The 13,681-nt window shown below is 41.5% G+C and overlaps 1 protein-coding gene across 1 annotated transcript in view; it reads right to left on the reverse strand.

Moving 5' to 3' along the window:
- Positions 1-10,746: 10,746 nt before the first annotated feature.
- The window catches only part of LOC119905871 (peptidase inhibitor 16-like), a 29,659-nt gene continuing 26,724 nt past the window's right edge, over positions 10,747-13,681 (reverse strand). Inside the window, exon 6 of the mRNA XM_038723229.1 lies at positions 10,747-13,542. Within this exon, the coding sequence (XP_038579157.1) occupies positions 13,040-13,542 (503 nt within the window). The 3' untranslated portion in view covers positions 10,747-13,039. The remainder of the gene's footprint in view (positions 13,543-13,681) is intronic.

Genomic DNA, 13,681 nt, shown 5'->3' on the forward strand with positions numbered 1-13,681 from the left:
GCAGTTTTCTCCATTAGGTTGTACATTATATCAATTTAATTTCAATAAAAAGGTTGAAAACTGTCAACATATGGTCCTCTTTTAATATCTTTATATAATATATAGACCAGTGGTTCTCAAACTTTTTAACATTAAGGACCCCTAAACTGAGACACATTAGACCACGGACCCCCGTTTGGTAAGATTTTTTCCCAGGATCCCCCATATGATAGAAATTTTGCTTTTTAGAATCAGACACCGTTTCATTGCCAAGTAGGTTAACAAGGAATTTTCTTTGGTGACTTTTACTGACAAGATATTAAAAAAATTTAAAGGAACCATAAAGATTATGTAAGAATATGTAAGAATATGTCTGTGGAGGTAAAGGGGAGGGGGTACGAGGGACTGTCTGAAACTGCTTGTGTCCGGGGTGGGAGGGGTCACCTCAGAGTCCTGGAGGGGTGGAAGATTGATTGGTTTTATTACAGAAAGTGTATGAAACCCATGACTGAAACAGTAATTGTGTTAGGCTACTTATGGATGGAGTTATAGTGAAAACAAACTGTTCCCCTTTTTGCAGGGGACCCCCTGGAACACCGGCAGCTGCTGAGCCGTTCATCATAAACTTTAAAACTTCATACAACAAGACCCAAACAAAGAAGCGCTTGAACAGAAAATAGGTTAGTGAACACGTTTAGCTCAGCGTTGGCCATCTAGCGTTAGCTTGCTTCTTGCTTCAGCTCCGACCTACGGGAGGTTAACTCAGACTGTCGCTCGCTATGAAAAGATGAATGAACGTTTGTTCGCTTGCCAAACTTGTGGTGGTCGATTTAACGTAATTATTTACGTCCCGCTGGCTGCCGTCATGTAAATTATAACCGTTGGCTGCAAACAGGTTACAGGTTTATTGTTGATCATGTGACATCATAGTTTTATTTAGTTATAACGTTACACTGGTTTGAGAGTCAGCGGGATGTGTTGACTTGCAGTAGTTAATAAGCCGTCATTAGTTGCATCGCACGTTACATGGTTGTGATCTGTGAGTGAAAAACAGGTTACAGTTACAGAATCCCTTCTAGCTCTGCAGTTTTATAAGCAGCCTGGATTGAACGCAGCAGCTGATGCAACATTCATTAAAACCATGAGAGACTTGAGACTTGACTTGGACTCAGAGACTTGAGAGCATCTCTGCCTCAAGGACCCCTGGGGGTCCCCTGACCCCACTTTGAGAACTACTGACATAGACTACCCCAGGCAAAGTTTTTATTATTTGTGTATACTGTATACTGTTCTGTACACTTCTTTATGACCCATGTAGACCTTTACTCCTAATTTTGCAATGTTGCCGGCACCACATGAACGCCACCATCGCTCACCCCTCCCTTTCAAGCGAGCAGGAGAAGCTACGGTGGCCAACACGCTCTGTCCGCTTCTGCGCCAATATATTCTGCGTGGTCCTCCATTTGTCCAAATTTCACTTGTTTTCTTACTTCTAATAAACCAGTCGACTGTCACTACTACTTCATACGTATTTAACGTAGCGACAAAACTTTCAGCTTTGTAGAGCTGTTTGTCCATTTGGGCTACTGTAGAAACATGGCGTCGCAACATGGTGACTTCCATGTCAGAGGACCTGCAGGGTATGTAGATATAAATGTGCTAATGTAGGTGATTGGTGCACATGCATGGTCACATGACAAGGTCCTGCAGCTAATCAGGAAGTGATAAAAGGCATGCTAGTCTCAGGAGAGAGTGTTTTGCTTTCCACGGAGCACACCTTGTGGGGTGCACGTCTGACATCCAGACGTGAGCGTCCCGTCCTCCGTGGAGGGAACTGGAGAAGATTGATGTCTACAGCTGACGGGGCTGTAGGGGTCCGGAGACACTGCACTGGAAGTCCCCCTCCCTCCTGCTGCTTTACTCTGCTACAGGACCAGGCCAGCCACTGTTCTCTATTGTTTTATCTATTTGTTTCTTTTGTTAATTTGCTTTCCAGTCCATTTTCCACATTTCCACTTCGACACTGCATGGTGTTTTGTAGTGAACAGCTCAGATGTTAAGTATGTAGTGCTTGTACTCGGTGTTGGGTCTGTTGTCTCCCTCTTCTGTCTTTTCTTCCTCAGGGAAGAAATATTGTACTTTTTACTCCTCTACATTTATATGATAGTTTTGGTTACTAACTACTTTAAAAATTAAGTTTTTCTGCACACAAAACATGTGTACTTTAAACGGTTAAGTAATTAGTATATTCTCATAAAAACATTTGGTAACTGATAAACAGGTGAGTACATGTACACATCTATTCAATTCAATAACTTTATTTATCCTCAGTTACAAAATATATATGTTATCGAATATATAATTTGAATACTAAAAAGCAGTGGTGGAATGTAACTAAGTACATTTATTGTACTCAAATACAGATATTAGGTACTAATATTGTAATTTTTACTTAACATCATTTATCTGACAGCTTTAGTTTCTAGTTGGTTTAAAGAGATTGTTTGCTCACAAAACACATGAACATGTTTAAGTATAGTTGAAAGAGTTAGATGAAAAGAGCTGATGGTTTCAGCTTCTCACTAGAAGATTTGCTGCTTTTCCTCTGAATGCTAATAATAATAATTCTAATCCAAAGAAGGTTAAATTCAAGAGAAACTGGACTTTGTTGAAGATGCTAGAAGACGTTTCGTCCCTCATCCAAGAGACGTCTTCAGTTCTGAAATGACTAGTAGAGAAACTCAGCTGTTATTGACAAGATCATCAATACCGCTGGTTGGTTAGTGTCGTTATGGTCGTTAGAGCCCCCCGTGCTCAAGTCTGAACGCCCATCATTGGCGTGTTCACCTGAGGCCAAGAGGAAATGCTTGTTCAGTTTCCTGGGAAGTGATGAAAGGACCTTGTTGTAAGTGGAGGATAATATTGTTGAGCTATTGGTTGGACTCAACAAGCGTTGTAAATAGTGGCGGCTGGTGAAAAATAGTAAGTTTCAGTTTCACTAACCGTCCTAATACAAATTAACACAAACTGCAGGATACCAGTGCTTTGTGAAATAGTCAGAAATTATTTAATGCCAATATTATATCATATTAATATACAAAAACATAAACAGTGAACATAGAAAGTGGCATGAAAAGAAAATAGTCAAGTAAAGTACAAATAGGCTACCGCTAATTTGTACTTCAGTACAGTAGGCCTACTGAAGTTCCTGTGCACCACTGGAAATAACCACATCTTAACACTTCAGAGCTGCCTATAAACCATACAGCTGACCTCTGTAGCCAACAGCTGTTGTGCTCCTTGTCGATGTACCGTAGCACGAGCACCAGCTGGCAGTGGGTGGAAATACTACTTCCACCAGAATGTAATCTGTAAGAACTGACAGCATGCAGTCCAAAGGTTCGTTATGCACAGTCTTTGAGGTGCCTTTTTAAACGGTAGCTGTCTTAAGGTGCTCCTCCAACACGCTGTCCAGCGAGGCAACAAGATCTACTGAAAACGCCAGGGTTGTCAGAGGATGCGGTCTCTTTGTGGTCGAGCGAGCCCGATGTTAACTCCGCCTAGCATGGCTAGCTTCACCGCGTTATCCATATGTGCCCTCGTATACTCGTGTTTCTTCTCAGATAAATGTATCGTGTCATTTATTCCTGTAACAGTTGTTGCATGGGAAGCATGGGAAGCAAAATAAGGCATTTAAATCATTGCATCCAGCTAGCCGAGGCTGAAAGCCTGCGTCTGTCTTGAGTTCCACATTGTCAACAACGTCACGTGTCCCTCTACCACCGGCTGACTGTGATTGTTGGGGCAGATCCTGGAGCGCCCTGCAGGCATCAGATTTGAGGACGCCGATTGGCTTAATTTCTGTTTCTATGGGCAAATCTTGTGTCCGTTTTGGGCTGTGCTGTATGGGCGCTCTCTCCAGCGCCCCAGAATAGATCGCTGGATTCAGGAAGCTAATTTCACACCCAAACTTAGTCTATATTTTATATATTACACATTATTGTGCATTTTAAACACACATATACTTAATTACTGTTTATTTCAAATATGTTTATTTTAAAAAGGAAAAATCAAAACACTTTCCACCCACTGACTGTCTGTCACTTTGGGCTCTGGGTAACTAGGACGGCAAAATCTTCACAAACCAAACAATCGATGGATTCATGGAGGAAATAATCAGCTGATTGATCCAGAATGAAAAGAATTATCAGCTGATGCTAAACAGTTCAGAATGAGCTCCAGCTCAACATCTACAGCAGCGAAATCCTGCTGCACATTAATGAGGAGGAAGAAGAATCTGAGGAGAGGAGATATGAAACTACAACAGGCACATTTTACCGCTTTAATACGTTAAGGACATTTTCCTGATTAGACTCACATACTTTTATTTTAAAAAGCAGGACTTTCACTTACTAACACAGTAGTTTCCAGTGTGGTATAAGTACTTTTTACTACACTGCAGGAATATTTGATGTCGCCGTCAGGTGGACTGGTGAAGTCGGCCCCTGGACCCTTACCTGCGTACATCTCCTGTGTTGTGTACAACGTCAAGCTACGATTGGTCGGGCTCCAGCGTCTCTCTCAGCCAAGTCACGGCTAGAGACTTTATGATCACTAGTCTGACACAGAATCACAGGCTTTTCCTCTGTACTGAGTACTTTTACTTTTAAAAAGTAAAGTTAAGTTAAAAGTATATTTATATAGTTTTTAATGCAGGAATTTTGACAGGATTCCTTTTACAGTCCGGTATTATTACTTTTACATAAGCATAGGATCTGAATATTTCCTTTACCACTGCTACAAAAAATAAAAGTATGACTTGCCATGTTTTAGTGTTATAAAGCAACAGTAAAGCTGTTTTTTTTTATTTTAGTTTAAAAATCTACGTCTCTGTTGTCTCTGGCGAGATGTTAAAAAATAAAATACCCGGACATTCTCAATAGGTCTGCATCTAAAACTTATTTTTAATAAATAAAATCTGTTGTCTCAATTAATCATTTTCTGTATAAACTGTCAGGAAATGGTGAAAAGGGCCGCCACAAATTCCCAGAGAGAATTGCTTGTTTTGTTTGGACGACAGACCAAAGAAAATCAATTTACGATCAGAGAAAAAAAATACAAGAACCTTCAACAGGAGAGGAGGAGAATGGACGGAAAGAAGAAAGTTGGATACAAAGGGGGTGAAAGAGGGACGGGGAGGGAATAAAGAGAGAGAGAGAGAGACAGGGGAAGTGAGCGGGGGAGCTAGAGGCAACATCACTATTAATTGTGTCTGGCTTCAATGACTCTTTCTCTCTTCCTCCCTCACTCACTCTCCTCTGCTGAGGCCTCATTACGGGATCATTTCCTAACTGTCTGTCGTATCTTAAGTATCTTAAGGAATCTGTAAACTCGTCCTGTCACATCTGTATCTGTGTTTAGAATGTCTCACTTCGCTCGTCACTGGCTAGCTAGCTGCTGTAATGGACCAGAAAAGACCGAGGATGAAGATTTGAACAGACGCAGCATGTCGATCAAATTAAAAATGAATCCATCATATGTACACATTAATATATGGGCTGGGAAATTTTAGAACGTCACTGATCACGTACGGACGCTTAGTCAAAACCCCTTGGCTTTGCTTTCAAATACCCTGGGTACCCATTTAGTTTGTTGCACGGGCTCCACAGTCAAGTTAGCCATAATAAATACAACGTCTGGTTAGACTTTTAAAATAAAAGTAGCTATTAACGTTATGAAACGTCCATGTGTAAAGACTTGGGAGTGAGAACTCGTTGCATCGGTTGTCACATATGGACGCTTGGTTAAGACCCGTTGGTGTCGGTTTATAACGCACTGGGGAGCCTCTTAGCATCACTGTAGAACGCTACAAGTAGGCGTCTTATATAAATAACAGAAAAGTCAGAGTAAGGAGGTGGTTGGGGTGGAAGCGTGGGTCCGAAACCAGACTTTGCTATTCGTTTCCTGTATGAAACAAAAAGTCAACATTGAGTCTTTGTAGTTATGTTAGGTAAGGAACATTACTTAACTTACGTACTTATTTTAACTCGATGTTAACGATGTTTTTTTTAAATTTTAAGTAGTTTTAGTGCCTAAACCTGACCGAATTGTGACGTTTCACAACATTAACCACTAGTTTTATTTTGAAAATCTAACCGGACATTGCATATTTATTATCCGTAACAAAATTACGCTAAAGGGTACCCGGGGCGTTAAAACACGACGGCAAGGGGTCTTGACAAAAGCTAAATTCCTTATTCTCAGAAAAGATTTTTTCTCACTCCCAGACTCATCACACATGTACAAGACCCATGTAGGTATTTAACAGAAAAGAGTAAGGTGGTTGTGGTGGATGGAGGGCCAGAACCCGGACTTTGAACCAGAAGACCGGTCACGGTTTGTGTCCCGTGTGAAACAAAAAGTCAACATTAAATATTTTATTCAAGTTACGCAATTGACGTTAGTTTACTTACTTGTTAACTGACAAACGTAGTTATTTTACCCCAAACCAGGATCTTTCCCTAAAACTAACCACGTACTTTTTGTGCTTTGTGTTTCGCAACGCTAGCGTTTTATTTTGAAAATGAGACCGCACGCTGCATATTTGTTGTTGCTAAGCGTTGCTAAAATGACCTTAAAGGGGTACCCAGGGCGTTAAAAAGCGACGCCAAAGGGCCTTGACCAAGCGTCAATATGCGATGAGTCGGGAGTGAGAATAAGATTTCAGACTCCATCTTTGTAGTTTTTTTCTTCTCTGACCCAGAACCTCTCTTCTGTCCCTCGTTTTCTCCTCCTCATCTCTCTGTCTCTCCCTCTTACTCTCTTGTCTCTCTTTCCTCTTTCACTTTCACTGCCAACACACACATCCTGCCTGGGGGAAGGTTGCTGGTGTTGTGGTCACCAGAGGCCCGTGCAGTGTGTCCACTGCAGAGGGAGTCTCAATCTCTGGCTGGAGGACCCAGACAGGGTCGCTGAAGGACACAACATGCTATATATCTTTCAACCCCAAAGAAAGTACATTTCATTTTAAGCACGCTAGCCAAAATTAGCATCCCAGTTAATATCACAGCTAACATGATTTACAGATGCACCTTACTAACCAAGCTAGCTAGCGCCACCCTTTCGTCTAACTATGGTCACATCCGGTCACGTCTGGTTCAGGAATGGGCTACAAACTCTCGTTTCGTTACTGACAAACAACCTTGTAACCTTGTAAAAAAAAACAAGATGGCAACGGCCAAAATGCCAAACTCGAGGCTTCAAACAGTAGACCACAAACCAACGAGTGACGTTATGGTGGCTTCTTTTAAACAGTCTGTGGTGTAAACACTCTGTTGCAGACCAGAGCCATGAGACTTTTTGTTGGCGCAGCTATGCAGCTACGAGAATTACGGTGTTTCTGCTGTTCTACGTCATTAAACCACGGTTATGCTGCGCGACCATGTAGACCCAGTAGACGCTGATGCCAACAGGAAGTAGCCCTGTGGTAGTATTTTATTGGTCCAAAACTGGCTTCACTGCTCTCCAATCAAATCAGCGGGGTGGTGGGGGAAGCAGGAGCGCCTGGAGGAAACACACGCTGGGACGACCAGTTTGAACCCAGGACCTCCTTGCTGTGAGGCCACAGTGCTAACCACTGGACCACCGTGCCGCCATAAAGGAGAGCAGCGCTGCAGAACCAGCAGGCCCAGGAGGTCAACCACAGCAGAGGTCAGATTTACAACAAACCACATCACCTTCAGGACAAACTTCCCAGTTTTCTGGCCACTAGTGGTTCTAAGGAACTCTAAAGCTGCGTTCACGTTGCACGCCTTAATTCTCAATTCTGATTTATTGCCCAGATCTGATGTTTTTTGAGCGAGTGTTCACATTATTTTTTAAATGTGGCCCATATCAGACTGCAGTGTGAACTGTCTGAACGGCCTGAAAGTGACCCGCAGGCGCAAAAAAGAAATACAGTAGAAAACGAGGAGGCCACAGAGTTCAGCCCGGGGTCACAGTTTTGACAGGGATTTATAACAAATGCTCACAACTTTGTGTCCTTTTCATTCCAGTTTCTGTACAGCTCGAATCAGCCCCGCAACTCTCTCTCTCTCTCTTTCTCTCTCTCTCTCTCTCTCTCTCTCTAGACAAGTAGCACGTGACTCATAGCTCATGACCGGGGGGATTTCAGGTGGAAGAAAGGGAATTCATGAGCAGATGATAACGAGGATGAGGAGAACGAGAGCAACATGTTTGTTATGGTTTTTAGTGCAGCGTTTTTGTTAGCCGCGGCTCCAGCTAGTGCAGAAATGTGACTAGAGTGACGTCAGAGTTCAAAAGATGCGACCTGTATCTGACTTGGACCACCGTGAAAGTGGTTCACGTGACTTGAGCTGCTCACACTGTTGTAAAACCATCTGATCCGAATCACAATGAGCAAAAAAATCGGCCAAAGGTAGCTCAATTTATTTTGTCCCTCAAACTGTTTTGTGTTTAATGAACTTTACAGCCGCCAGAGTGGCTGTGGACGTCAGAAACCTCCCAGAATGCACAAGTATGTATGTAAACACACACTCACATCCAACCAGTGTGCGAGTGGAATACAGAAACAGAGTAGAGAGGACAAGAAAGAGACAAAAGAGTGACGCGCAAGAGAGAAATACAATCAGACAAGATCATTTTAATAGAAGCACAGAAATGCTGCAGGGAAGAGCTGCACACACAGGCAGCCTCTCAGTATGCAGTTTTGCAATAAATGTAGCACCAGAAATAGCCTGAGAGCAGTTAGCAATGAATATTTCAACTAGTCTCTCCCACGTCCTTCTCTCCTCCGCTGTTGCATTTTCTCCTTTTTCTATTTTCACCCATTTAAACTTTCGTTAATCTGACAGCAGTTATGATGTTTGTGAAGTTCGAGATCACCACTTATCTTGAAACAAAAGGGTGTTTTCTCCAGATATCAAGACAATCATCTGGTTATCTCAAGAAATGAATCGGCATTTGGAGACGAGAAGACCAGTTTTACGTTTAATTAGAAGGTCATAGGAGCAGCTTCACAGAGGAGAGACTCAGCTGACATGGTCACGGACTTTGATCAGTGGTATCTTGGGAAAACAAAGTCGATTCCTTGGAAGAATGGGTTAATTACCTTGAGAAAACAAAATGTTGTTCTCTCCAGATAATAATTATTATAATATATTTTAACAGAATGAAATCCAGTGTTGTTTTTTTAACACATTCTCACTCCCGTCTTGTCACACAGAGACTCTTGGTCAAGAACCCTTGGCGTCGTTTTTCGTCGCCCTCGGTACTAGAGTCGTTTTTTTTACCTTTAGGGCTCCGCGGTCAAGTTATCAACAAAAAATATTCAACGTTAACATTGCAGTTGAAGTTGTGTAATGTTGTAATTTGGTTAGGTTTAGGCAACAAAAGTACTTTGTTGGGGGGGTGATGGAGGTGATGGACACATGCTTTTGGTGCGAGAGACTCGGGTTCAATCCCCCACTGTTACACTTTAACCAATGAGCAAGACACTTAACCGTGCTAGTTACTCCAGTGGCGTGCGACCTTTGACATAAATAGCAATTGTAAGTCGCTTTAGATAAACGCCAGTACGCCAGTTAACACGTAAATTAAGTAGTTAACGCGTAAATTAAGTAACGTTACTTGCATAACTTATGCAATTTATGTAACTCAAATAAAAATATTTTATTTTCACACGGGAAACAAACACCGGTCCCCTGCTTCTGCATTTCATTGCTTTGTTCCAGTGACATGCGCAATGACAATAAAGTTGAATCCAATCTAAAGTCCAGTTTCTGGGCCTCCATTCAACCCAAACCACCTCCTTACTTGGGCTTTTCTGTTAAATATCTTACACCTGCCTTTACCGTTCAAACGTACCATCCAAAGTGTGTTACAAACTGGTCTTCACCATACGTCCAAATCTAACGAGTTGGGAGCGAGAATGGGTTGGTTTATTTGGGAGATAATGATATAAATTATATATTATCACAAAAAAAACAACTAAAATTAAAGATTTAAAGAAAACTAAGATTAAAACTTGTCATCATATGGAATCACATTATATTAAAAAGTGTGGATGTTTTCTCATAATAAAGTTATACATGTATTTTTTTCCTCCTTCATTCGAGACGATATTGATGTCAGTCAGTAATGAAACACTAGAGTACTGGAGTAAAAAAAACAAATGGCAATTCAGTCAGATTATCGGGCTACTCAGACCTCCTAAAAGATATGAGTTGTTCAGGCACGTGCATACAAACAGAAGCCTTAACCTTGTAAATCCTCTCACTGTTGCGGTGTTTGATATTAACAGTGGGCTGACAATGAACTTAGATCCAAGCTACAATTACATTGTTTTGGGTAAAAAATATCCCTCTGCGGTGTTTTCTTGTCGTCCTGCTGTGGAGGACGGTGATTAAAAATGGGGAATTCAAAATTAAAAAGACTGCAAGGCTAGAAGATAAGCGCTTTATTTGTATCGCACACTGAGGAAGCTTCATATTAAAGCAACATTATGTAATTAATTCAGCGCTGCACGCGCGCATTTGTTATGATTACATTACTTATGATCAAAAATTAACGAGAAAGTGTGGCGCTCACCAGAAAGTTTCCCACAGGATAGCTTCTCGTGTCCATTAGGGGCTCCGAATCTTTCAGAAGACACAGCGAGGAGACTAAATTAAGTGTTTGAATCTTTGTTCAGATTGTGAAAGAATAAATGGACACAAACTGGTGAAAGAAAGAGCCACGTACACTGCATTGTCAAAAAGAAAAAACAAGCTTTATTTCTTTATTAATCTTATATACAGACATTTACAGCAATCTTTGCTAAAGTTAGTGAAGATAGTTATGGTGATTTCCTGTTGTCTAAAGACAGTGTAACAGAGAGAAGGCACATAATGAGAGACTCTGTCCAGTTCTAGTTCCAGTCTGAGAGAGTATATGACATACAGTAGATATATATATATAAATATATGTATATATGTATTAGAAGAAGCAGGGTCGTCAGTTTGAAACACAACAAAGACACTTCAGCAATCATTTCTCCTGCATTTACTAAACACTAACTAAACTTAACACAATAGAAAAGGTTGCTTTATCTTTACAGTGGTTGGAGATGGGACTTCATATTTAAATCTGCAGATACAGATGATCAACCGCCCAACATGAAGAGGCGATGTGAGAGTTTTGTGAGTAGCCTCTCTTTGCTGCACTTAACCCCTTTTTGGTTTTCAGCACAAAGGCTCTACAGCTCCGAGTTTCTGATGTACAGTGCTCAAACAACACTTTGTTTTGGGCAGATTTCTGGTTGAAAAGCTTTGTGTTTTATTTCAGTATTTCATTATTAATCATACAAAACAGCATCTGCAACCTCATGATAAGCTTTAAAACCCATTATGGTAAATAAACACCTGAAGCCCTAAATGTTTCTTATTCACCTCAGTGGCAAACTACTCTTTGGGCATTTTAGGTAAATTCACTTATCTGAGGCGATTTAGAAGAAAATCTATATGTGCTTACAAAGTAAAATGGCGTTATGATTAGCCTAGCTTAGCACAAAGACGGGAAGCGGGGGGAAACGGCTAGCCTGGTTTCAGAGCTCTGAATGACTTTTGGTGTTGTTCTCAGTGACATATATTTCCACCATTTGAAGAAACAATCGACCAATCAGAGCTTTGTTGGTGGGATTACAAATAGGCATGTAATGCTGCTGCATGGCATCACATACGCTACGTCCGCACTGCAGGCCTCTAAAGCTCAATTCTGATTTATTGCTCAGATCTGATTTGTTTTAAATTGACTGTTCACATAATGTTTTTTAAAAATGTGGCCCCAAACCGTTCTTACTTCCAAGACCAAATGGACGCATGGTAAAGAGTTCTAACACTTAAGCTAAGTGTAGGATGCATAACAGTAACGTCTGAGTAAGGAGGCAGTTGGTGTGGCTGGTGTTCATTTCACGTGTGAAACAAAAAGTCAACACTGAATGTTTTTATTGAAGCTATGTAAGTTATGCAAGTAACGTTACTTAACTTACGTAAGTTTAAATCACATAAGTAACTTTATTTTAACCTTTCCTAAAACTAACCAAATTGCGACGTTTCACAAAGTTAACCACTATTTTTATTATGAAAGTCTAACCGGACATATTTATTGTTGCTAATTTGACACATTTGATGCTTACACAAACTCAAAAGACAACACTTAAGGGCCAGGGTACCCGGGGAGGGATATCGGCCCTCGCTGAAACTGACCTGCAAGCACAAAAGAATAATATGACGTCACTCGCTAACCTGCTGATTTTCACAGGGGGTCACAATTCTCCCAGTTTCCTGTATTTATGACAAATGTTCACAACTTTGTAATTAAGGCAATGAAAAGGTCACAGTTTCTGGCTCTGTACAGCATCTCTCCCTCTACGGTTTCCGTCCAGCCAAGCAGCAGAAGCTAGCTCGCCACCCCCCTGCTTCCAATTTTGGACGCCTCAAAGCTGAAAGTTGATTTCAGGTGGAAGAAAGGGAATTTGTGAGCAAATGGTAACGAGGACCGGGGCCAAAGAGAGCCACATTTTTTATTATACGCAGAACTGACACACCGACATGAGATTGAAATCCATCCCTTTTGAGTATTTGACTTGTGGAAAGAGGGAAAATAAGCGTGGATAATTTAAAGGCTGCTGTCTGACATGAGATGCAAAAAGGTCAAATAAAATAAGGTTGGTTTTCAGTTCACGATCCCAAAAATCCTCAAAATAGATGCTTTAAATTTGTTTTCCTTTACATGAATACAACACATTTAGTAGTTGTACTTACTGGCAGTAACATAATTGTATTCCAAGCAGGTTGAGCAGGTTATGCACACAGATCTCGACCCAGACTACATGCAGATGTTGTGAAAATGAGTGTGAATTATTAATTGACCCATATTACTCTGCAAGGGGGAGGGATGGGAATCTGTTTGTTACCACAGGGCGGATCAACAAGGTAATGTGCAGTCAAAGCAAGAGTGGTGAGGTGAACGTATCGTCTCCTCTTCTTTAGTCCGCTCCTCCTCACAGCCTCAGAGTCAGGATCCCAGTCAGACAGGCTAACAGGAGAGACGGTAAAGATACCGAACCAGCACTCACTGAAATATTGGGGTATATTTTTTCTACCACTTCTCTCTCGGCCTTTTCTTCCATCTTATCTGTAGTTTCCTTTCTCTTCTCTTCCTCCTTCTTCTCCACCACCTCCTCATCCTCCTTCTCCTCTCCCAGTGCAGTTGAGGGCACTTCTGGAGGCGGGGTGGCCGGGGCAGTGGTGGCTGGTGGTGGGGAGTCCTCAGAGTCCCTTGTGGAGGTGGTGGCAGGCTGGACATAAGGGTCAGTAGTTGCAGGAGGAGGAATGACCGCCTCCTTTTCCTCCTCCATCTTTTCTTCTCCCTTCTCCTCCTCTCCCAGTGTTGTTGAGGGTACCTCTGGATGCAGGGGGCCCCTTGTGAAGGTGGTGGCGATGGAAGAATGGACGTTCGGGTCACTAGTCGGGTCTTCGTCTTCTGCTTCGTCGTCCTCAGCAACTACAAAACGCACAACAGGAGACAAAAATTCTTTTATTAACGTCTAATTGTCTCAGGATGACATACGCGCTTTCAGCTAAAGATCATTTCCAAGGGATTAATTTAACTTTTAATTTATAAAATCTCAAGAAATAGTGAT

Source organism: Micropterus salmoides, unplaced genomic scaffold (genome assembly GCF_014851395.1).
Source record: "Micropterus salmoides isolate LMB-PRFRI ecotype aquatic unplaced genomic scaffold, ASM1485139v1 Ms_hic_scaffold_16, whole genome shotgun sequence".
NCBI lineage: Eukaryota > Metazoa > Chordata > Actinopteri > Centrarchiformes > Centrarchidae > Micropterus > Micropterus salmoides.